Consider the following 24,232-nt stretch of genomic DNA (forward strand, 5'->3'; position numbering starts at 1 on the left):
CCACACTGGCCTATTTCTTTGATTCTCTCAGTTTTAGTTTCCTAATCTTCCATCATCCTCACCACCACCATATCCAACCACCAGGTCAATCTTTGACCTGAAGTGCATTCATGAACCTAAATGTCTGAAGGTCCCTGTACTGAAACCTATATCAGCTCAGGCTTGAGCACCCTCCTGGTCTTCCAAGGAGGCCTCCTCAGCATTCCTCTTTGCGTCTGCTGTCCATGAACTAGCATCATGTTTCTTTTCTCTCCCTTGATTGGGTTCCTCATCTTCGTACTTGGAATTTTAATGTGTTCCTGAGAGCTATTTCTTAATTCTTTATTTATTTCTGACTACCAGCTACTTGTGCCCACTCTTACAGGTCCTTGTGAGAAATACAGATATTGTCTTTTCAGCTTACTTTATTTTGATCCATATTTTCCACCTGGGGATTCTCTAGAGAATGAGACTTCTTCGAACAGGAAATGTGCAATGCTTTATGTGATTGGGATTTGTTTGCTTGTTTGTGGTTTAATTTTGTTTCATCTGTTTTCTTGAAGGGAAAAGGTTTGGCTAAGCAACGTGAAATCTTACAGATCTAGGGAAATAGCAACTAGGTCTTCAATGCAGTATAAAGATAGTTCATAGGGATATTTCTTTATCTGTATCACAGACTCCTGGTCTTTTTATTTCTCTGAGGAGCTTCCCTAACCATTTCCTACTTTGATAGATGTTGGTGCATTTTTTTGTTTCCCCACCTCACTCACCCCTTCTTCATTTTCCATGAAAGCCATGATGGGGCAGTAACTTCTAACCATAGGAGGCAGAATCCTTAAAGAATTAGGGTTTGTTCTCCTTTCAGACTAAATTTCAACTGATTATCAGCTCACCCTTCCAGCTCCATCCAGGAAAATTCTCGTAGGTTTTTCTCCAACAAGGACCACCAGGGAGATGATAGGATAATTTCTTCTTTCTCACACCAAATGGGTTTCCCCAAAGAAAGAAAGGAAATCCCCATTCTTCAGTATCATGTACCATCTGAGAAAAGGCAGGATTGTTTTCAAACATTTTTCTGAAAGGAAAGAGTAATAATTATTTACAGAAAAACTAAGAAGAGTTGGATGAAGACAAAGACACTTTGAAAGGCCCTTTAAATCAAAGAAAGGACAAAATTTAATTAGGTCCTTCCAGTTCTCAAGGAAAAAGTGACCTAAGCTTATGAGAGAAACAATAACATTGCATGGGGATATAATGTCAAAGACCCATATAATCCTCCTGTTGTGAAGTAACCAAGAGAAACATTGCCACACTGGCTGTGATGACCAGTCCACCCCAACTTCACCACCATATGCAAACAGAGCAGACAAGGTGATAAACTTTTAGGGTTCTAGGATGCCCCCTGAAGGATCTGGCCCAGTCTGTGCCTCCTTGTCACTGGACAAAGGCAGCCAAGGGAAGAGAGCCCACCTTAGCAAGCAGTCTATGTTCTCTCCCATGAGGGTTCTACTCGAAGCAGGGATAAGACAGCAGCCTCAGAACCCCTAAAGATTACAGGGAGCATTTGAGGGCACTGCACAGTCAAACTTAACCAGGAAAAAAATAAACAGTGCTGATTATTTACACAGAGGAAATTCAATGTGGGAAACTGACATGCAAATGGTAGAAGCATCTGGGAAACCAACCAGGGAACAATGAGTCAACCCAGAGATTAGTGAAAGCAGAAAACTGCTACCTGCCTTGGCTTCTGAAGCAAAGGGAAGATGCAGAGATCTGGGGTCCCCCAGCAGGAGCTACAATCATGGTGGGTCTGAAGAGAGAGGAGCTGCTCCTGCAAACACCCCAGCTTCTCCCTTCCTCCATTTCCAATCACCCATCAGTACCTCCTAATGGCCAAACCAAGCTGGAAGCCAGCAGACAGGGAAGTGGGGACCCTGAATGAAGAGGTCTGGCCTTTGTTTCTACAGCAGAACAGGGAAAGAGTGAAGAAGGGCTCTAAGGGCAAATGGTGGAATGTCAGTCAGTCATGCTGATACCAGCCCAGGCATCCTAAACTGAGTATAAATGAAATATAGCCTTCTTTTGTAGTCCATCCCGATGAAGCCAGAACATTGGCTTATATAAGTATCAGCGTATGAACTCAGTAGGGTAAGGAGAACTGCCATTACCTCCAGGGAAATTCTTAAATTCCATTAAGGGCTTCTTTGGCATTCAAAAGATTGATGCCACCTTTGTCAAAGTTTAGGATTAGCACAGGGGGAGATTAAGATGCCCTAACCAGAATTCAGTTCAGCAAATATTTACTGAGTATCTCTTAAGTGCAAAAACACTGTTTAAAACACTTTTTTGAGGTCAAGCATATAAGGACAAGCCTTCCAAAATTTGCTTGGTAAGGCTATCTCCTCAAATCTTTCCCTGGACTACACTATCAACAATCTTCTTTGAAACAAGGACATAGGAGTAATTATTTCTGGATCTTGAAGTCCCCAGTCCTGACTTAGGCTCTTTCCAAAGCCATAGCCTAGAAGACCAAGCAGAGTCTCTTACCAATCTGGAGCTATGATCACACCACTAATCATATTAAGAGTTTGAGAGCCCATAACCTTGCCCTCAATAGGTCATAAACCCCTGGGAAGGGCAGGAAACAGTGAACATCAGGCTTTTCTGAGGTTGCAGGTCATGGTCTGATCTAGGAATCAACCTTGTTCTCCAGGGTCTTCCTAGGAATCATGTCATGGGATTTGTGCTCGTTGAAGGAGAAGAGCCGTCAAATGAACACACTCAGGCTTCAGACAATGGAGCTGACCCTCTAAGCCCAAGAAGTTTGCTGCTTTCAGCATCGTGAGTTACCTCCTCTCCCAGACCTGGACCCCGTGCATGTGTGAATGGTGGAAAGAGAGGAGGCACCAGAGTCCAAGGAGAGTAAAACCCACTCAGGACCGGAGAAGACCCAGGGGTCTCCTGCCCCAAATCCAAGAGCTCCTGTCCAGATGGGAGAAGAATCTCAGTGCTGCTGCTTGCTCCTGGGCTGTGTCTGCTCCTGGTTTTTATGCTACAGGATTCCAGATGAATCCTGGAATAATGGTAATAATGATACAGGATACTAATGGCAATGGCAAAGGTAACTCAAAGTCAAGGTCAGTAGTCAAAAGGAAGGGCAAAGGCAAAGGCAAGGGAATAGAGCAAAATAGCCAGAGCAATGGGAATCAGAATGGGGATGGCAATGGGAAAGGTGATGGAAATGCTAATTTCCTTATGAGATAGGAATGGGAATAGTAGGAATAATGGCAACAACTACATCTATTGACATAATTCAGCACCTTTATTGAGATATAGCTTACATATCATGAAATTCACTATTATAATTGTTGTGATGGTTAGATTCATGTGTCAACTTGGCCAGGTGATAGTACCCAGCTGTCTGGTTAAGCAAGCACTGGCCTAACAATTGCTGTGAGGACGTTTGTGGCTGGTTAATAAACCAACAGGCTGATTTATTAAATCATCAATTGACAGCAGCTATAACTGATGACTCACTGAAGGGCGTGTCTTCCACAATGGGAGAATGCAATTGGCTGGATTTAATCCAATTAATCAGTTGAAGACTTAAACTGAGGAGTTCATTGGACATCTTCCTTGTAGTTGACAGTTTGCTGACTGCCCTACAGAATTTGGACTTGTGCGTACCCACAGTTGCGTGAGTCACTTTTATAAATTTGATAGTCAGAGACACTTCTCATTGATTCTGTTTCCCTAGAGAACCCTAAATAATACAATTGTAGAGTTAGATGACTTCCAGGAAATTGATCGAGTTATGCAGTCATAACAACAATCCATTTTTGGAATCCTAATACTACTCCCAAAATGTTCCCATTTGCAGGCAATTACAGCTCCTAACCCAAGGCTCAAGCAACCTCTGATCTACTGTTTTTTTCTTTTTAAATTCAGTTTTATTGAAATATATTCACATACCATACAATCATCCATGGTATACAATCAACTGTTCACAGTACCATCATATAGTTATGCATTCATCACCACAATCTATTTCTGAACATTTTCCTTACATCAGAATCAGAATAAGAATAAAAAATAAAAGCAAAAAAAGAACACCCAAACCATCCCCCCCCATCCCACCATATTTGTCATTTAGTTTTTATCCCCATTTTTCTACTCATCCATCCATACACTAGATAAAGGGAGTGTGATCCACAAGGTTTTCACAACCACACTGTCACCCCTTGTAATCTACATTATTATATAATCATCTTCAGGAGTCCAGATTACTGGTTGGAGTTTGGTAGTTTCAGGTATTTACTTCTAGCTATTCCAATACATTAGAATCTAAGAGGTGTTATCTATATAGTGCATAAGAATGTGCACCAGAGTGACCTCTCGACTCCATTTGAAATCTCTCAGCCACTGAAACTATTTTGTCTCATTTTGCATCCCCCTTTTGGTCAAGAAGATATTCTCAATTCCATGATGCTGGGTCCAGATTCATCACCAGGAGTCATATCCTGCACTGTCAGGGAGATTTACACCCCTGGGAGTCGGGTCCCATGTAGGGGGGAGGGCAGTGAGTTCACCTGCCGAGGTGGCTTAGTTAGAAAGAGAGAGGGTGTGCCAGTTTGAATGTATTGTGTCCCCCAAATGCCATTATCTTTGATGTAGTCTTGTGGGGCAGACGTTTTGGTGCTGATTAGATTTGCTTGGAATGTGCCCCCACGCAGCTGTGGGTGATGACTCTGATGAGATATTCCCATGGAGGCATGGCCCCACCCATTCGGGGTGGGACTTGATCAGTGGAGCCATATAAATGAACTGATTCAAAGAGAAGGAACTCAGTGCAGCTGAGAGTGAACTTTTGAAGAGGAGCTACAGCCAAGAAAGATGCTTTGAAGAAAGCACAGGAGCTGCAGATGAGAGACAGTTTGAAGAAGGCTGTTGAAAGCAGACTCTTGCTCCGGAGAAGCTAAGAAAGGACAAATATCCCAAGTGCAACTAAGAGTGACATTTTTGAGGAACTGCAGCCTAGAGAGGAACGTCCTGGGAGAAAGCCATTTTGAAACCAGAACTTGGAGCAGACGCCAGCCACGTGCCTTCCCAGCTAACAGAGGTTTTCCAGACACCATTGGCCATCCTCTAGTGAAGGTACCCAATTGTTGATGTGTTAGCTTGGATACTTTATGGCCTTAAGACTGTAACTCTGTAACCAAATAAACCCCCTTTTTATAAAAGCCAATCCATCTCTGGTGTTTTGCATTCCGCAGCATTAGCAAACTAGAACAGAGGACCACATCTGAGCAACAAAGAGGTACTCAGGGGGAGACTCTTAGGCACAATTATATGCAAGTTTAGCCTCTCCTTTGCAGTAACGAGCTTCATAAGGGCAAGTCCCACAATCAAGGGCTTGGCACATCAAACTGCCATTCCCAATGTTTGTGACAACATCAACACCAGTCCAGGTGAGGAAGTCCAACACTTCTGCACCTTCCCCCAGCTCCTCAGGGCAGTGGGTGGGGAAGGCTGCAAATATGTTTTTATTCTCTGCCCAAATTACTTTGGGATGTGTCACTATTTCACTCTAACCTATACTAACCTACCATATCTCACTTCCTATTCAAAGTTCCATGTAATTGTGGTGTTTGAACAAACCGACGTAGAGTTATACTGTTTAGAAAATATAGATCCTGCACCATATAGACATCTCTGGTCTACTTTATGTCTTTAGAGTTTTGTCCATCCCAGAAATTGCAGGTAAACATAATCATATGACATGTAGTCATTTGTGATTGGCTTCTTTCACTTAGCAAAATAATTTTGAACCTCATTCTGTTTGTTACAGGTACCATTAATTCATTCTTTTTATTACCAAGTATTCAATTGTATGGATGTATGACATTTGATGATTCCATTCACCAGCTGATGGGCAACTGGATTGCTTCCAGTTTGGGACTAGTATGAATAACGCTGCTACGAACATTTACGTACAAGTCTTGCTGTGAACGTAAGTTTTCATTTCTGTTGGGTGAACAAGTAGGCATGAAATTGCTGATTCATATAATAAGTGTATGGTTAACTTGTTAAGAAACCACCCCACTGTTTTCCAGTGAAATTGTACCATTTTACATTCCCGTTAACCATGTATAATTGTTCCCCTCCCTGTCCCTGGGGCAGACAGACCAGCCTTATCCTGCCCTCTGTTTGTTTTCTTACTTTGTTGTTTGTGCCCACTGGAGTTTCCAGTTTATGAACTTCTCCATCACCCAGCCTAGAAAAAACAGGAGACAAAAAGAAATCCCAGGAAACTCGCCACCCAGTCGTAACTTGAAGCTCAATGTCTAGGTCCCTAGGCAGTCCACTTACTTTCCTCTACCGTTCAGAACCCTCTGGTGCTTTTAGGTATAGTAAGGATAGAGGAATAGAGTGCAATTTGACACTCCCCATTTTTTTCAGCACCTGCAGCCCATGTAGCTGTTAAGAGCATGAATAGCCCTGGAGCCACAGGGCTTAGTTTCTAATCCTGGCTGTACCACTTCCTAGCTGTGTAATTCATCTTCACTTACCTGATCTGTAAAGGGGGTGTTCCGGTTTGCTAATGCTGCCATTATACAAAATACCAGAAATGGATTGGCCTATATGAAGGGGGTTTATTTAGTTACAAATTTACAGTCTGAAGGCCATGAAAATGTCCAAGTGAAGGCATCAACACAAGTATACTATATAGTTAGGGTTCTCTAGGGAAACAGAATCAATGAGAGGTGTCTCTGACTATCAGATTTGTAAAAGTGACTCACGCAACTGTGTGTATGCACGAGTCCAAATTCTGTAGAGCAGTCAGCAAGCTGTCAACTCCAAGGAAGATGTCCAATGAACTCCTCAGGAAACAAACCAGTAAGTTCGATGAACTCCTCAGGAAATGAACTGGGATCTTTGACAAACGTGTTCAATGCACTCCTCAGGAAATGAACCGGCGACTTCAACAAACTCCTCAGGAAATGCTTCACTGGGCAGCCAAAGAAGAAGTGAAGGTCCTCTAACTGTCTCACTTTTAAGTCTTCAGTTGATCAATTGGATTAAATCCAGCCAATTGCATTCTCTCATTGTGGAAGACACGCCCTTTGGTTAGTCATCAGTCACAGCTGCAGTCAATTCACTGATTATTTAATAAACCAGCCTGTTGGTTTATTAACCAGCCACAAACATCCTCACAGCAATTGTTAGGCCAGTGCTTCCTTGACCAGACAGCTGGGTACTATCACCTGGCCAAGCTGACACATGAACCAAACCATCATATATACCTTCACCAAAGGAAGGCCAATGGCATCCAGAAAACCTCTGTTAGCTGGGAAGGCACATGGCTGGCACCTCCTTATCCTGGATTGTGTTCCAGCTCCTCTCTCAGCTCCTGTGAATTCTTCAAAATGTTGCTCTTGGGGTGTTTTGTCCTCTCTTAGATTGTCTGGAGCAAAGTGTCAGCAAAAATCTGCTTTCAATGGCCATCTCCAAAATGTCTCTTTTATAGGACTCCAGTGATTCAATTGAGATCCACCCTAAATGGGTGGGATAACACCTCCATGGAAATTATCCAATCAAAGATCTCACCCACAGTTGATTGAGTCACATCTCCATGGAAACACTCAATCAAAGATTCCAACCTATTCAACACTAATACATCTGCCCCCACAAGATTCCATCAAAGAACATGGCATTTGGGGGGGGACATAATACATCCAAACTAGCACAGGAGGGATGTCATAAAGATTAAATAAGTGCATGCATGCAAAAGCCTTGAATAATTTTGAGCGTGTAGTAAAGAGAGATACAAGGCTGCCATCATTGCTATTGTCTGAATCCAAAACCTGTGTTCTTGTCCTTGACACTCTTTGGCCACCCCTGGCAATGACAATCATCTGAGTCATCAATATTCCAAGGCCTGGAGTCAAGATCTTTATGTCAGAGAACTACTCACTGGGCTGTGGCTGTACACGACCTATGATGACAACTTTACAGTTCACATTCCACACCAAAAATGATGTAAATGACATTCGTTTTAAGTTCCCATTTATTGTTGCATCCTTAGTACCTAACTTACTGCCAGTAGGAATTCAGAAAATATTTGATGGATGGATAATAGAATGGTGTCACATTTCTCCCAGACACGTGGACAGGTAACATTGTGGTCATCCTAAAGTCATACATTGTTAGAGTTTAAAGGAAGCTGAATATTCAGCCAGAATTAGAACACATTAAAATAATGGTGATAATAACTAACACATATTGAAGGTTGAACCACTCATATTAACTCACAACAATACCTTTAAATAGATGCTCCAGTGATTGCCACTCAGAACAGTGTTTACTGTAATCTCTAGTTGATGACATGTCATCACCATCGGTCCATGCAGAGCCCTTTTTACTTTGTCTATTATTAATTTATTTTTATAAAATAATATAAATACTTGTGAATTAAAATCAGTGTTAACTCAATATCTGGATTTGTAATCTAAGGTCCACAGAAGGTTAGTGAATTGTCCAGGGTCACATGACTGTTTTGTGGAGCCAGGGTTTAAACCCATGTTTTCTGAGTTCTGAGCTGGGATTCCTTACTGCTCTTCCTGCTTCTCCACACCTTTTCCACTTCTTTCATTCATGTCCCTCTCTCCTGCCCTTTCTCCCTCCACCCCTCTGTCTCTTGTTCTAGAGGAGAAAAGGACGGAGGTGGATGGTCTGGGAGGACAGTGATGTGACTGGACAGGGTTGGTCAGCTAACTAATGAGTGTTTCAGCGGTATTTAGTTAGAGCTTAATGATATTTTTTCACCAGAGACATTTAGTATTAGAAGTTGCTGTATAGGGCAAGCCTGCCTGCAGCATCCTTTCAAAGGCGCCATGAAATGGTGCTTGAATTGCTTCAATAGCAAAAGGAGCACTTCCTCTCGGGGCAATTTACTTGGGTAGCTCTACCTACGAGAAGGCTCTTCTTATTGGTGATCCCAAATCTCTTTCCCTCTAGCTGCCCTTCCTTTCTCATACTCTGAATGTATGAAACTGAAAAGAACCAATCCAATCCGATATTTCCCAGAGAGTGATTCATAGACCACCAGTATCAGAATCTCAGGTTTTTCCTGTAAAAATGCAGACTTGGGGGCTCTATTCCAAACTCAATATAACAGCCTCTGTGGAGGTGCGAGCTAGAAAGCTGTATATTCAATACCAACTCAAAGTAGTTGGCATTTAACCCAAAGTTGAGTGAACTGCTGGTCTAATCAGTCATTAACAGGAAATCCACTAAGATATTTGAATATACCTCCTCCAGTAGTTTGTTCTATCAAATCTTTCATTATCCTGGTTTTCCTCATTCAATGTATCTCCCGTACATACTGGTTTGTGTCACCTGCAAAGTTGATAGACAGGTATTTTCAGCCTTTATTTAAGGTGGCAATCAACAAAATGTAGTTGAAGACAAAGGACTGTGGACCTTTATAGAAAACCATCTTATATGCCAACATTAGCCAGTTAATCTCTTTGATAATAAACATTTAATACTTAACCCAAGTAATTGTATTAACTCAAGCCCACATTTCTCCTTTCTCTGGAAAGCCTGGATGAAATTAAAATATACTAGGTTGACTGCATGTCTGTGCTCCTTCCAGGCAATGCCAAAGAACAAAAAGGACTAATTTTGGCATGAATATTGCTGAACTAAAGTATGTGCTGGGGGTCCTACTCATTACAGTTTCTCTTTCTAAGTCCTTAAAAACCATTTTCTTTCTAATTAATTCTACAATGTTGCCAGAAATTGTCTTACTCACTTATTTGTCATTTGCTCTAAATTGTACTGAATACTTATTTGTCATTTCTGTTGTCCACATTTTCCTTTTTTGAAATTGAAATTATTTTTTCCTATAAAATTTAGTATACTAAAACCCTTTTCACATCATTAACAGCAGTTTATCAATGTCATTTGCAAGAAGTCAGAACCTAGAGCAGTGATTTGTCTAGCACCTAATATAGGAAATAATTTAGGCTGATATCATCATCAAGAGAGCATTTCATTATAACCACTTTATTTAGAAGTTTGTTTTTCAATTTAAATAAAATCAGGTTGAAGTGAGCATGATTTTGTTGACCATGGTTTTGAATTACAGATGCAGCATGCATTGGTAGAATTGTGTGATGGGCTTTTGTGTGATACTTTTTACATATTCCAGTCTCTGTATGTATCTGCTTAGACAAAAGAAAAAACAAACTCCTGCTTTGCTTTTTTTTTTGTTGTTTTTTTTAATCTTCATTTTATTGAGATATATTCACATACCACACAGTCATACAAAACAAATCGCACTTTCGATTGTTCACAGTACCATTACATAGTTGTACATTCATCACCTAATCAATCCCTGACACCTTCATTAGCACACACACAAAAATAACAAGAATAATAATTAGAGTGAAAAAGAGCAATTGAAGTAAAAAAGAACACTGGGTACCTTTGTCTGTTTGTTTCCTTCCCCTATTTTTCTACTCATCCATCCATAAACTAGACAAAGTGGAGTGTGGTCCTTATGGCTTTCCCAATCCCATTGTCACCCCTCATAAGCTACATTTTTATACAACTGTCTTCGAGATTCATGGGTTCTGGGTTGTAGTTTGATAGTTTCAGGTATCCACCACCAGCTACCCCAATTCTTTAGAACCTAAAAAGGGTTGTCTAAACATAAGAGTGCCCACCAGAGTGACCTCTCGGCTCCTTTTGGAATCTCTCTGCTGCTGAAGCTTATTTCATTTCCTTTCACATCCCCCTTTTGGTCAAGAAGATGTTCTCCATCCCACGATGCCAGGTCTACATTCCTCCCCGGGAGTCATATTCCACGTTGCCAGGGAGATTCACTCCCCTGGGTGTCTGATCCCACGTAGAGGGGAGGGCAGTGATTTCACCTTTCAAGTTGGCTTAGCCAGAGAGAGAGGGCCACATCTGAGCAACAAAGAGGCATTCGGGAGGAGGCTCTTAGGCACAATTACAGGGAGGCCTAGCCTCTCCTTTGCTTTGCTTTTATTGAAGTGTTTCCAGGACTGTGTCTGCTCCTGAACTCTGTTATAAGTATATGTATCTTTTGCTTGTATTTTGTATTAAAATAAGAAAAAGAACACTTTATTGTTCAGCATGTTAGAATTGTCCCCTTGTTTATTTCTCTTTTTGATACATATGAAACAAGATTTTTTTTTTTTTTTTGGTAAACTTTTTGTTTTAATTGGTTTTAAAAATGGCTTTAAATGAGAGGATCTTCTTGACCAAAAGGGGGAAGCAAAATGAAACAAAATAAGGTTCCAGTGGCTGAGAGATTTCAAATGGAGTCTGGAGGTCACTCTGGAGGGTATTCTTATGCACTATATAGATATCACTTTTTAGTTTTTAGTGTGTTGGAATAGCTAGAGGGAAATACCTGAAGCTGTTGACTGCAACCCAGTGGCCATGATTCTTGACGACGATTGTATAACTATGTAGCTTACACGGGGTGACTGTGTGATTGTGAAAACCTTGTGGCTCACACTCCCTTTATCCAGTGCATGAACAGATGAATGGAAAAATGGGGACAAAAATTAGATGAAGAATAGGGTGGGATAGAGGGGATGGAAAGTTTTAGGTTTCCTTTTTTGCTTTTATTTTTACTTTGGAGTAAGGAAAAGATTTCAAAATTGATTCTGGTGATGAATGCACAACTGTATGATGGTGCTGTGAATAATTGATTTTACATTGTGGATGAACGTAGGGTATATGAATATATCTCAATAAAACTGTATTTAAAAAGTAAATGAACAAAGGAGGGAATGGGATGTTTTGGATGTTCTTTTTTTATTTTAATCTTTATTTTATGTTTTGGATAATGAAAACGTTCAAAGTTTGATTGTCGTGATGAATGCACAACTTTTGGTGATACTGTGAACAACTGATTGTACACTTTGGATGATTGTATGTTATGTGATTATATCTCAATAAAATTGCATTAAAAATGGCTTTATAAAAGGGCTTTTATAACCCAACCTCTACCAAAAAAAGAAAGCATTTGGTAATATTTCCCTATCAGTGAATGTGCTTTACTCCTGCCCAATGCACTTATCTGAGTCCATCGTCTCAGACTGATTTCCCTCCCACCCGCTGGCCGTCGGCCACAGTGACTTCTTCCCAGACTTCCTGGAGCTCTGATCCTCTGAGCTGCTCAAAGGGAGCCCTCAAAGTGTTAGGTTTCCTCTCAACATGTGCCTCTCCTCTCCAGGGATAAGCCATGTGCTTTCATGTTCTTCAAATTGCTAAGGAAACACTGACACTTGCTGCTAACTACTGCTCTACAAACAGAATGAAAAACCCACCCTTGGTCTCAAGACATGAATGTCTGAAAATTGCTCTTATTTCCCTCTCTCTTTCCTCAATATCTATGAAAATCATAGTTTGGCCCTAAGGAACAGAAGGAAACTAAATGGGAATTAACAGAGACTGGGGAGGTAAGGATATTTGGGTAAAATTAAATTTTTATTTTTTGGCAAAGTCACAAGAATTTAATGTTTTCCTATAGATTTGACTCTAGTTGAGTGTGAGTTACTAAGCAGCACGGATTTAACCAGAGGTGATGTCTGTAATCACCAGCATCTGAGACGTTTCCAGCATCACTCTGCACACACAGGGGCTCCTGGTAGAAGGCATGGCGAAGGGCTCCCTGCTAATATTCTTCAGAAAATGGATACTCAGGGTGGTCAATGGCACTAAAATGAGAAAGAACAAAGGATAAGGTGGATTCAATGACTATATTTCTAGGGCAATATCAACATGGTTTCTCTGAAGCTGACAATAGGGTAAAATTTTTAAATTTTATTTTCTGGCTATTTATAAAACCTACCTTTGTAACGTCATAAACAGAATGCTGCATTAAACTTCCTGCTTAAAAATAATTAGGTAATCAAATTATATTCCTTTGCACAGAATTTAATATACATCATCAGACTACTACAGGTATTCAAATATTCTCCTCCCTTAGCTACATCTGAAAATAAAGAGATATCCTGTTTTGTAAATTTTGAATTCTCACTGAAAGCAGAAACTCCTTCTGCCCTGTTTTGAGCAAGAAGTCTAACTCTACACTCAGCAATATTAACTATTTTAAGATGACACAACTTGTTGATAGCTATTTCACCTTCATTTTGTTAATTCATTAATTTTATTTACTAAGTGACCACCACATGCAACATGCGTAAGATTCACAAATTAATAAAATGAAATGAAAAAGAAATGGCTACATATCCCAAAAGATTACTATACCATGAAGGCAATCTATATACAGTAATCACAATACGTAATACAAAGTGATGGAAAAATTATTATGACCAAAATATTACTTGATGGTAAGATTTACTGGTTTCTTCTCCATCTCCTGTTCTTTTTTGCATTAGATCCCAATTTTATTCTTCACTGTTCTCTCTCCTACAGAGAAATAGCAATAATAATATACCAATTTTCATGTACTTAAGGACTTAGTGTTATTGTTATCCTTTACATACATTATAACATGATTATCACTATGAATTAAATTCCCAATAGTTTTCTATAATTTATATTGCAAATCCTTTTCCCAAACCTAAAATCTGAAGGCATGAATGAATATGAAGTATCTACTGGCTGTAAATTCTCTCCAACATTGGAGGTTTTGTCAACACATTTTTCTTGTAGTTTTAAATCTCTCTTCTCTAAACTTTATTCATCATCTGCACTGAGATTTCAATAATTTGGAAAATTAAAGCCAGCAGTTCTTACACACCCCATCAAGGCTAGCCTTGCAAGAGGAAAATGCAAAATGCAGTGTTTGGGATCTGCAGTAACATGAGATGCAAAGGAAGGGAGCAATTTGAAAACTATTGAAGACGTAAAATTTGCAGGACCTAGTGAATTTATTACACATTGGGGATAATGAGAATTTTTGAATGGAACACAGGAAGGATGAAGATGACTTTTATCATGATAAGGACCTGAGCAGGTTTGGAAGAAGGTCAATAATACAGCCTTGAAAACATTAATTGAGCTACATTTGGAAATTCCAAGGTGTATTTCTACCATATTGCTGTAGAAATGAGAGTCCTACAGGTAAGGTGGAAATTCAGCAATGATGTTGGGTTGCTCTGGGAAGTGATACAGAGTGAGGAGTGCAGAGGAGTGTGTGTGGAGGTCCAAGCTGACCCTGGCCCTGCTCCGCATCTTCCTGAATCAGTAAACTGAGCTCTGGAGTGAATCCAGTTTGAGTGCTGCAAGAAAGCGCCTGTCCCTTCCCTATCTCATACTGGCCTCTGCCTTCCTGTTCTTGAGACAAATTTTCAGAGATCTCCTATTTTCCTCATTATAAAAAAAAAAAAGAAACGATTAAATTAACTTACAAATCATAATTAACATAGTGAAAATTTTGGTCTAGTCCATCTAAAACCTTCATGTCCTCTGGTGTCAGTTGGAAATCAAAAACCTATGAGGGAAGTAGGAAAACATTTATAATATTTAGATCGTATAACTCAATCTGGATAAACCAAAGAAATCATTATTATAAAAAAAGAAATTAAAATGTGCCTGATATAAAATTAATAAACAAAAATCAAGAAATATCCAAGTACTGCACAAAACCCATCAGAAATCAAAACAGAAGAAAAGACCCCATTTTAAATGACAACAATAATATATTTTACTTTAGATCTTGATTTACTGGGAAATATAGAAGAGATGTTAGAAGAAGTTTCTAAAAGGCTATTTGAGAATATATGAATAACTTTATCTCATATAAAAAGACTGGATAGTGTAATAGACATTTGTTATAGATTAATCTTTACTTTTCCATAGTGCAAATATTTGCAAACATTTATGAGAGTGAGAAGCAGTACTGATATGAGTAAGACACTGCTGTCCCTGGTACAGGCACACACAGGACCCTCTCTGGGAAATCAAGACATCATCTCCCTAACTTGAAAACATTTGCCAAACTCCATAACAGAGCATCATTGTGTTTATTTCATTTCGTTTCTACTGACTGAAAATTAATATGAAAATAAAAGGAGACAAAGGCTGGAACGGTACCAACATTGCAAATTTAATAGAAGATCCTTTTCCATAAACTTTAGACCCCCAAATGTTGTATAAGCCAGATAAGCATGAATTCCCCCATAAGACTTCAATAACAAAAAATGTCTGTTTTAAATATTACTGTTGAGCTGAGATAGGGGTGAAATCACTGCTGCAATTTGGATTCACAAGTCATCATTTGTGCATGTTTGCACCCTAAATGCATTCTTCTCAGTGGTCCCAAGATGGTTAAACTTTTAAATTAACATAGTGTTTTCCTGAACCAGTAGTGCCCTCATCTGGAGAATCCACCTTAATCAAATGCCTCAAAAGGCTTCCACAAAAAAAAATTATGTTGGCAATGAGGATCTCACAGTAATAACCTCCCAACAGCTACAGGAACAAAGCATCACAAATGAAGATGCCCAAAAATAAGAAATAGCAGAAACAGACCCAGAAGGATTATGAATATTAACATTAACAAACAATAAAATAACTATGTTGTCTGTGCTTGAAAAAAATCAGGGAGAAAGAAACTTGATAGAACAATTAAGGAATTATTAAAAGAACAGTACAGAATTCTAGACATAAATTTGATATTAGAAATATAGAAGACAATTTTAATAATACATTGGACATAGCTGCAATGAGGATTAGTTAAGTGGTAGGTAGAGCTAAAGAAGTTTTTCAGAATGCTGTACAAAGAGACAAACAGATACAAAATAAAAGTGGTTGAGAGACGCAAAGTATAGAGTATAAAGTTCTAGGATTTTTCTCATCAGAGTTCCTGACAGGGGGAGAAAGTGAATAGGATGTGTATTCATAGCGATACTCAGAGACAGTGCTAGTTAGATAGGATAGATAGTAGATAGGTATAGAGAGAGCATGCAAATATGTTAATATTTAACAATTTATGACTGCAGGTAATAGGGGTTTATTACACTATTCTTTCAACTTTGCTGAACATTTGTAAATTTTGAAAATAAAAACGTAGGAAAAATTTATCAAAGAATAAGCAAAATTATTTATCTATAATAAATTTAGCAAAAAATACATCAATGCAAAGAGGAAATACAAATGGCCAAAAAGCACATGGAAAGATGCTCAACATCATGAACTATTAGTGAAATGCAAATCAAACCTGGCCTGTGGAAGATGTTTTGGTGGGTCCTCAGAAAGCTAAGTAGAGAGTTTCCTTACGATCCAGCAATCCCACTACTCAGTATACATCCAGAAGATCTCAAAGTAGGGACACGAACAGATACTTGCACACCAATGTTCAGAACTGAATTATTCACGAATGCCCAAGGATGGAAACAACCCAAGTGTCCATCAATTGATGAATGGATAAAATATGGTATGCACAAAAGATGGAATATTATTCAGCAGTAAGAAGGATTGACGTTCTGAAGCATGCACAACATGGATGAACCTTGAAGACACTATGTTGAGCAAAATAACTGAGACACAAAAGGACAAATATTGTATGAACTCACTAATATGAACTAATTATAATATGTAAACTCATAGACATAAACTCAAAAATACAGGTTACCAGGGGATAGAATGATGCTAGAGAATGGGGAGCAGTTGCTTAACATGTGCAAAATGTTTAATTAGGTTGAACTTAAATGTTTGGGAATGGATAGAGGTGATGGTAGCACATTATTCTGAGAATAATTAATAGTGCTGATCTGTGAATGAATGTGATTAAAAGGGGTAGTTTACAATCATGTATGTCACCAGAAGGAAAGCTAGAAGTGAAAACATGGGAATGTATAACACAGTGAATTTTCTGGTGGATGTTGACTGTGATTAACAATACAAATATTAAAAAGTTCTTTCATGAACTAGAACAAATGTATGATACGATTACAAGGAGTTAATAATAGAGTGGTAAACAGGAAAAAATGTACCTATTTCAAACTATTGACTATAATAAACAATATCTTAATATTCTTTCATCAATCGTAACAAATGTACCACACCAATACTAGGGGTCAACAATAGGGGAAGATAAGGGGTATGGGATATTTTGGGTTTTCTTTTATATTTTTACTTTACATTATTATTATTATTTGGAGTAATTAAAATGTTCTGAAATTGATTGTGGTGATGATTATACAACTATGTGATGATACTGGGAGCCACTGATTGTATACATTGGATGGATTGTATGGTGTGTGAATATATCTCAATAAAATTGCATTTTTATACAACTATCTAAAAACATTATTCAAAATGTCAAAAAAAAAAGTACAAATAATACAACAAAAATGGCCCTAAGTATTCTGATAAATACATTATAGTATATTCATTAAGAGCTACGGTATATTCACTAAGAGCTGTCACCTAGGACCTGGCAAAACTATCCTAGAGATTTGGAGACTGAAAGTCACCTAATCCAATGCACTTATTTGAGAAATGTGAAAATAACATGTCACTTGAACAGGGTTATCTGGTAAATTATAGAAATAAAACTAGAATCCTAATCTCTGGTTTGTGCCCAACCTTCTTTCCATCCAGCCATCATGCTACTCTTAATGTTGAAGAAGAAGGAGAAAATTATTGGGAATGTAAATGGGACATGTGTGCATAGGAAACAGGGAAATCAATGTGGCCCAAGATGTGCTGCGATGCTTGCAAAGCAGAACACACGTGGGATAACACTGAGGCCTCCTGGGCCCACGGCCCTGCTTCTCACCTGCATGTTCTCTCTGATCCGCTTCTCCTTGAAGCTCTTGGCCAGGACCACGACCCCACGCTGGATCTGGTAGCGAAGGGCAATCAGGCCTGGGGTGCGCTTGTGCTTTTTGGCCATAGCAGAAAGAACTGGATCATCCAAGAGAACAGGAGAGTTCTGGTCCACCCTGGGAGGAAGGCAGAAAGGCTGAATACCTTTGACTCTGTATCCAATTTATCAGGAAACTCCTACCAGACCAAGGTGATTTATCCTAGAACAGTGAGTCTCAAAAGGTGGTTGATGGACTAGCAGCATTATATCACCTGGGAACTTATTAGAAATGCAAATTCTAGGACTTCCCTCCAGATCTGTCAATTCAGAGCCCCACATATGAGGTCCAACAATCTGTCTTTTATCAAGCCCTACAGGTCATTTTTAAGTGCTGGACGTTGTGAAAAATGGTTCCAGACCCTTGAGTTTTCCCTTTCTACTTTTCCTGTGGTTTCTTCCCTTTGTATGGCTCTAGAAGAAGGATGAGAAACTGAATGGAAAAAAGGCAAGGAAACATTTGGATAATTTTTAACTTTTCTAACACATTCTTGAAAATCATGGAGTCTCCAAATGAGAACCATTTGATCTCTTCATTAAGTACAATGTGTAATATTTCAATAAAAGATTTAAAAATGCTTTCAGATGGTGATTTCATTCTATCCCCCTATAGCTAGGGGTTATATACTATTCTCAGAATTTAGAGATAAAGAACTGAAGCTTATAGAAGATGTTAATTGATCTGTCAAAATTATGATTGAACTTATGACTTTGGTCTCACCATTTGGATTATGTTTATATTTTAATGCAGATATGTCCTAATAAACTATAAACACGTACATCCAATGTAACAGCCATAGGCTGGATTATGGCATTTAGAGGAGGAGTAGTTCTGCAGTCCCTATTCCATTTGCACCTAGACTTGGGAGTTATTCCCAGGTAACGGAGTTTAGTGAAATTAAAAATAGTTCTTCTATAGTGGGGTTTTATAGGTTGACTCCTTATTGTCCTTATTACCATCTTACGTCTCGGTGGGCTCCCAGAGGACTATATGCAACAAGAACAATATCCTTTGACTTGCAGAAGTCCAACAGTTTTTTTCTGGCTGAGATAAGGGTGGCTTTCCAAATGTGGAATGCCAAAACACTAATATGTTAGATTACAGGAAAAAAATCACATTTAAATGCAAAGGTTAAAAGTCAAAGAAGCTGAATAAAAACTCTGTGGAGTTAAACATGAACTGAAAATATCAACATGAATAACTTGAACAAAGATAAATTTTCCATCACTGTCCACTGAAAGCTAAGAAAAGTAAAAGAAGTGAGAAAAATAGAAAACTATTATCTGCAGAACCCAATAAAATGATTTCAGGCAAAAATCTTAGATGGATATCAAGAAGTTGGTGAGAAGTTGTAGGGGAACATGAATTTTCCCTGATGCCAAATTACTACCTATCATATTACTTGGCAATTACAAAGGGAAAAACATGTTACAGAGTAGATCTGACTACCAGTAGTTAAACCAAGTGATCAAATCTAGCCTCACAAATAGCGAGAAACCCTCTCATTATACATTGGCTAATGGAGTGCAATTGGAAGGACTTGGCATCCTGTTGAAATTTTGTTGCCAAAAATGTTTAACCTGAATCTCATTAAGTCTTCAGCTGTAACTCCTACTGTATAGAACCATGTACTAGAGAAACTAACCACCGAATATCACAAAGCAGCAATCTGATAAATCCAGAATATTTGACAAAGCCCTGTCCATATATCATGGAAACAAAAATGAATTGAGTGATGGTTGGAGATTAAAAGAGCTTAATGAAATATTAAAAAGTAGTGGGTGAGCTATGATGGATCCTGGTTAAAAAGGAAAAACTATGGAAGGCATTATTAGAAAAAAATGGGGAAATATGAATATTCAGTGCATAGTATTTGATATTAGGGAATTATTATTAATTTGCTTGGATATAATAATATAATTGTAAGTGTGGGGGAAAATACCTTCTTCCTTATCATGTGCATCATGAGGTATGTAGGGGGAAAGTGACATGTCTAAAACTTACTTTGAAAGGATTCAAAAAACATGACACATAGTTATGCATATATACCTATATTTATACATAAATGTTTCATAAATATGACAAAATGTCAACCATTCTTGCATATCAAAGGGAAATATGCATGTGAATTGTATAATACCTCAAATTTTACTTTGTTTGAAAATTTTGATAAAAATTTATGGGTAAAACAAATGCTATAGCCACAATAAGTACTTAAATGGTTCTATTTAAACCCATGGTGCTATATCACTATGTATCAAAGAGATATTCTCGAATTTTGCAATTATGTTGTCCAATATAGGCCCTCTACCACTCCTTGTTCCAAGTTTAATGGTAAGTTAGAATAAAGAACCAGTCTCAGAATAGATATTTTTATACAGTTAATTTAATTGTAGAAAGTAGGGAGGAGACACATCCAAGATTTAGCCCCAAAACTGCCCTATCTTCCTGAGAAATTCCCTAAGAGTTGATTTTCTCCACTTTTGTTATTACAATGGACCGGTTACTTCGTCCCATAAACCTTGATTACTAGTCTCATGTTAAGTTTTGCCATATGAACGCTTCCTTGGTGGAGAACCAGGATGGAATATTCAGGTTTCTCAGACAACACGAACCCTAAACACCTCTCTGATCTGATTTTCACTTTCTCCTTCTTTATACTCACTCTCCATGCTTACTGGATTCCTTACCATATGTAACTCCTTCAAAATCTCTTTCACCCACCCAATCCCTGGCCATGCTTTAAAGCTCAGGTAAACTGCTCATCTTCCTCCTGAAGGTGTTGTTGACTCTTCCAGCCCTCCTTGATCTCCTTTCCTTCCTCTAAATTCTGTCATATAATTAAGTCCTAAGGTCTCCCCACCAATTTCTTTAAGACATTACAAGGCAGAGATACAGTTAAAGGTTCTATCCCTGCCCTTCTAGACACAAGACATCATCTCCAAATATTTTGGTCCACAAAGGTAAGGTGAGTAGTTGGGGAGGTGCATAGTCACCTGGCAGAAGCGCAGGAAGAAGGGGTGAAGAACAGAAAAGGGAAAGCCCCGGTGGGCTGAGGGGGCTGCTCACCTGGTTGCAGACGGGCTTGTACTTGAGCCCTGGCTTGTTCAGGATCCTCTCCAGCTGCTTGTGGTTAAAGTTGGACACACCGATGGACTTGGTCAATCCTGCGTCCTTACACTTCTCCAGGGCCTGGGAGGAAGAGGTTTTGGAGAAGGATTGTCGTAAATTGGCTCTAGGTCAGGAAATGATGAAAGTCAGCATTGTTAAGAACAAGGTCAAGAAATGACCATGTAGCTGATTGACCATGATTGTGTTAAAGAAGGAAAAGTAAAAAACTAACAAGCGAAGGAGATGAATTAAACCAAAAGAAACTACGGTTTCCTTCTAGGGAAAACTAGGGAAACTATTGTATATTGGGAGAAAAGCTGCTTATGCTTACTGCAACAGTCTTTCCCCTCCCTTTCTCTTTAACATTCCAAAAGGTTCTCCCTGTCGCTGTTCCACCAAAGAGCCTTTGTTATGATCCTGAGTTGCTGAATCCAATGGAGCCTACTCATTTGACCTAGCAGCAGCATTGGACACAGTTGATAATTTTTTCGTTAATACACTTTCTTCACTTGCTTCCAAGCACTGATCTTTTCTGATGGTCATCCTAATCCCGTGGATCTCCTCTTGCTCAAGGTTCTTCAACATTTTCAACTCTAAATGGAATCTTTTAGGTACATGCTTCAGAGCTCCTCTCTTCACTATCTTCTTTCACTCCCAAGTGACCTCATTCAGATTCATGGTTTAGATACCATCTACTTGCTCAACACTCTCAATCTTGAGATTTATATCACCCTCCTATACACACACGAAGACCTTGATATTGATAGACCCCCAGATTCACCTGCATACTCAACATCTCCATCAGGATGTTTGAATAGGCATCTTATACTGAACAAATCCAAAACAGAGCTCCTGATCTCCCCCACCAATGTGTTTTTCCTGCAGTCCTCTCCGTCTCAGGGAATGCCATCTCCAACCTTCCAATTGCTAAGGTTAATTGGTCCTTCTCATTGTCTCACACTTTCATCCATTGCAGCAGAAAGCCCTGTCATCTCTGCCTTCAGAACAGATCCAGAATCCCATGCTTGTCACCACCGTCACTGCCTCTCTGCTCCTCAACAGAACATTCTCTGATGACGGATATAGTCCAAGTCCACCCTGTCCAATATGGTAACCAGTAGAAAATGTGGCTATTTGTCAAGGGAAATATGTGACTGAAGGACTTGTTTTTTCGTATAAATGATTTATAAGTAATATAAATGTAAATAGCCCCATATGGCTAGTGTCTACTGTAATAGAAAGTGCAAATACAGGGTGGTCTTATTAAAAAGTACACAAGAACAAACTTCTAATGGCTTCCAAGCTCATACCGAGTAAATGTCAAAGCCCTTCCTAAAAGGCCCTCCTACATCTGGTCCCCCATTTGTCCTCTGGCTTCATCTCACTCTTTCCTTTCCCAGCCTGTGAGTAAGCTTGTTGGTTTTGGTCACAAAGCTCTCTACCATTTAAAGGCTTTGGAACTTGCTGTCCCTTCCCCCCAAATAGTCTTTCCCTAGAAATCCCCTTTACTCTACACACATTGCATGACTGTGCTCAAATAAATGTCTCTGTTGAAATGATAATTTACCGAGACACCTACGAAGTTGCAAATCCCCCATGACGTGCCCTATCCTCTTTACTTTGCTTTATTGTTCTCCACATAATTTATCACCATCTGACAAATGTAGGTTTACCCTTTCACATATTTATTGTCTGTCTCCTCTGACTTGTATGTAGGATCAGGGAAGGCAGAGATTTTGTCCCCAGACCCCACATATAAGACCTGCTTGGTAAACATTTTTTAATAATAGATTAATAGATGGACATCATAATTCCAAGTCTATATGCAGTGCACTGAATACAACAAAATTGTCAAAACACCTTGAGCTGGATTATAGAAAGAAAAAGGTTGAGGAATGATAAAACATACTACTTTAGCACATGGAACACCATATTATAGTATGGGCCTGAGGCTGGGAGCCAAACAATGATCAAAGATGTATAAAAGAGATGGAAAACTTGACAAATAAGAATAGATTAAAGGTATGGGAAATCTTGCATATATAGTATGTGGAGAATACTGAATAATAGCCATGCTGAGACCGTTCAATTAGGGTACCAGAAAAAGGTGTTTCCCACATGCATTTTTCAAGGACTTTAATCTTAACTCCTGGATTGGTGTACTTTAAACAATATTATGCAGATTTCTACTACTTGAACACACAATCTCCTCAGAGGAAAAGTTTCCTTTCATCTAGTGTTCCCTTTTGATCTCTACTATTCATATAAACTTTATCATTTTTTTAGTATATGGTCAGTATATCTACTGAAAAAAATGGATGGAAATGACTCCACAGGTAAAGATCATTCTCAAGCAATACTAATGTCAATCTCTGAATTATATTTGATAGTGTTTATTGTGCACATCCTGGTAACATATTTAGATCCATCCTCATAAAATCTTGTTGGATGAATATTTTATATTCCTCTGGAATTCATAACTGAAGGGAAAAATTCATTTGTAATTGGTGATATGCGTTGCCACAACTCAAGAAACCATAGCTTTATCTTTTTTAATCCTCAAATAATTCTGTTACATTGCTCTCTCTTACTGACAGAAGTGAGAATTGAGAGTCAAAATGTTAGGAAATTTGTCTTTGTTACAAAGATGATAAGGAAAGCCATCATGTGATAACAGACCCATCTGTTGCTCTACTCCATGCCAAATCACATTGCTTTGGGCCAAGGTTTAGAAAAATAAAGTCATTGTACTTTAAAGAAGATTCATGAAATGTGAACATAGCAATGAATGGAAGCCTATAATATATGTGTGTATAAAAGCTGTGGAAATAGTAATTCCAAAAACAGCTACGCAACCAATCATATCATCCCATTTTCACATGCAATCACATTTCACAAAGGTGCACGCACATATACTCTCTCTCTCTCTCTCTCACACACACACACACACACACACCCCTTTGAAGTGTAGAATATGTCTTCTCTCTTCACAGTGCCATCTGCAATCTTGCAAAGGCAACTCCCCAAAGCACTGTTCATCTTTTAATTAATGACACAGCAGGAAGGGCCATGCTTAAAGGGACATTCCATGGAGCGTGAACAGACTTGGAACTGTTTCACTTGTTTTTCTATTCTCATCAGAGATTATGCTGATGTTAAGTTATTCTAAGTGAAAAGAAATCAGTCTCCTGCTATTTAATGGATTTACTCAAAGAAGACAATCTTATCCTCCCACAGGAACCTGGGATTCACTTATCCCT

At 38.8% G+C, this 24,232-nt stretch overlaps 1 protein-coding gene, 1 long non-coding RNA gene and 1 pseudogene across 3 annotated transcripts in view; all 3 read right to left on the reverse strand.

The window, feature by feature from the left end:
• LOC119541616 overlaps positions 1 to 8,636 on the reverse strand; it is a 34,602-nt pseudogene extending 25,966 nt beyond the window's left edge.
• Positions 1 to 24,011, reverse strand: part of LOC119542938 (aldo-keto reductase family 1 member C1 homolog) — a 390,984-nt gene extending 366,973 nt beyond the window's left edge. The window contains exon 1 of the mRNA XM_037847516.1: positions 23,931 to 24,011. Coding sequence (XP_037703444.1) covers positions 23,931 to 24,011 — 81 coding nt within the window. The remainder of the gene's footprint in view (positions 1 to 23,930) is intronic.
• Positions 12,492 to 16,449, reverse strand: LOC119543242. 2 transcript variants are annotated; one of them, XR_005218545.1, is made up of 4 exons: positions 16,211 to 16,449; positions 14,400 to 14,482; positions 13,371 to 13,455; positions 12,492 to 12,740 (listed from the first exon to the last, which is right to left on the reverse strand). It is a non-coding gene; the product is annotated as an uncharacterized LOC119543242 (long non-coding RNA). The 2 variants fall into 2 exon arrangements; XR_005218544.1 differs by having other exon boundaries at positions 12,492 to 13,455.
• Positions 24,012 to 24,232: the final 221 nt, after the last annotated feature.

Source organism: Choloepus didactylus, chromosome 8 (assembly GCF_015220235.1).
Source record: "Choloepus didactylus isolate mChoDid1 chromosome 8, mChoDid1.pri, whole genome shotgun sequence".
In the NCBI taxonomy this organism is placed as follows: Eukaryota; Metazoa; Chordata; class Mammalia; order Pilosa; family Megalonychidae; genus Choloepus; species Choloepus didactylus.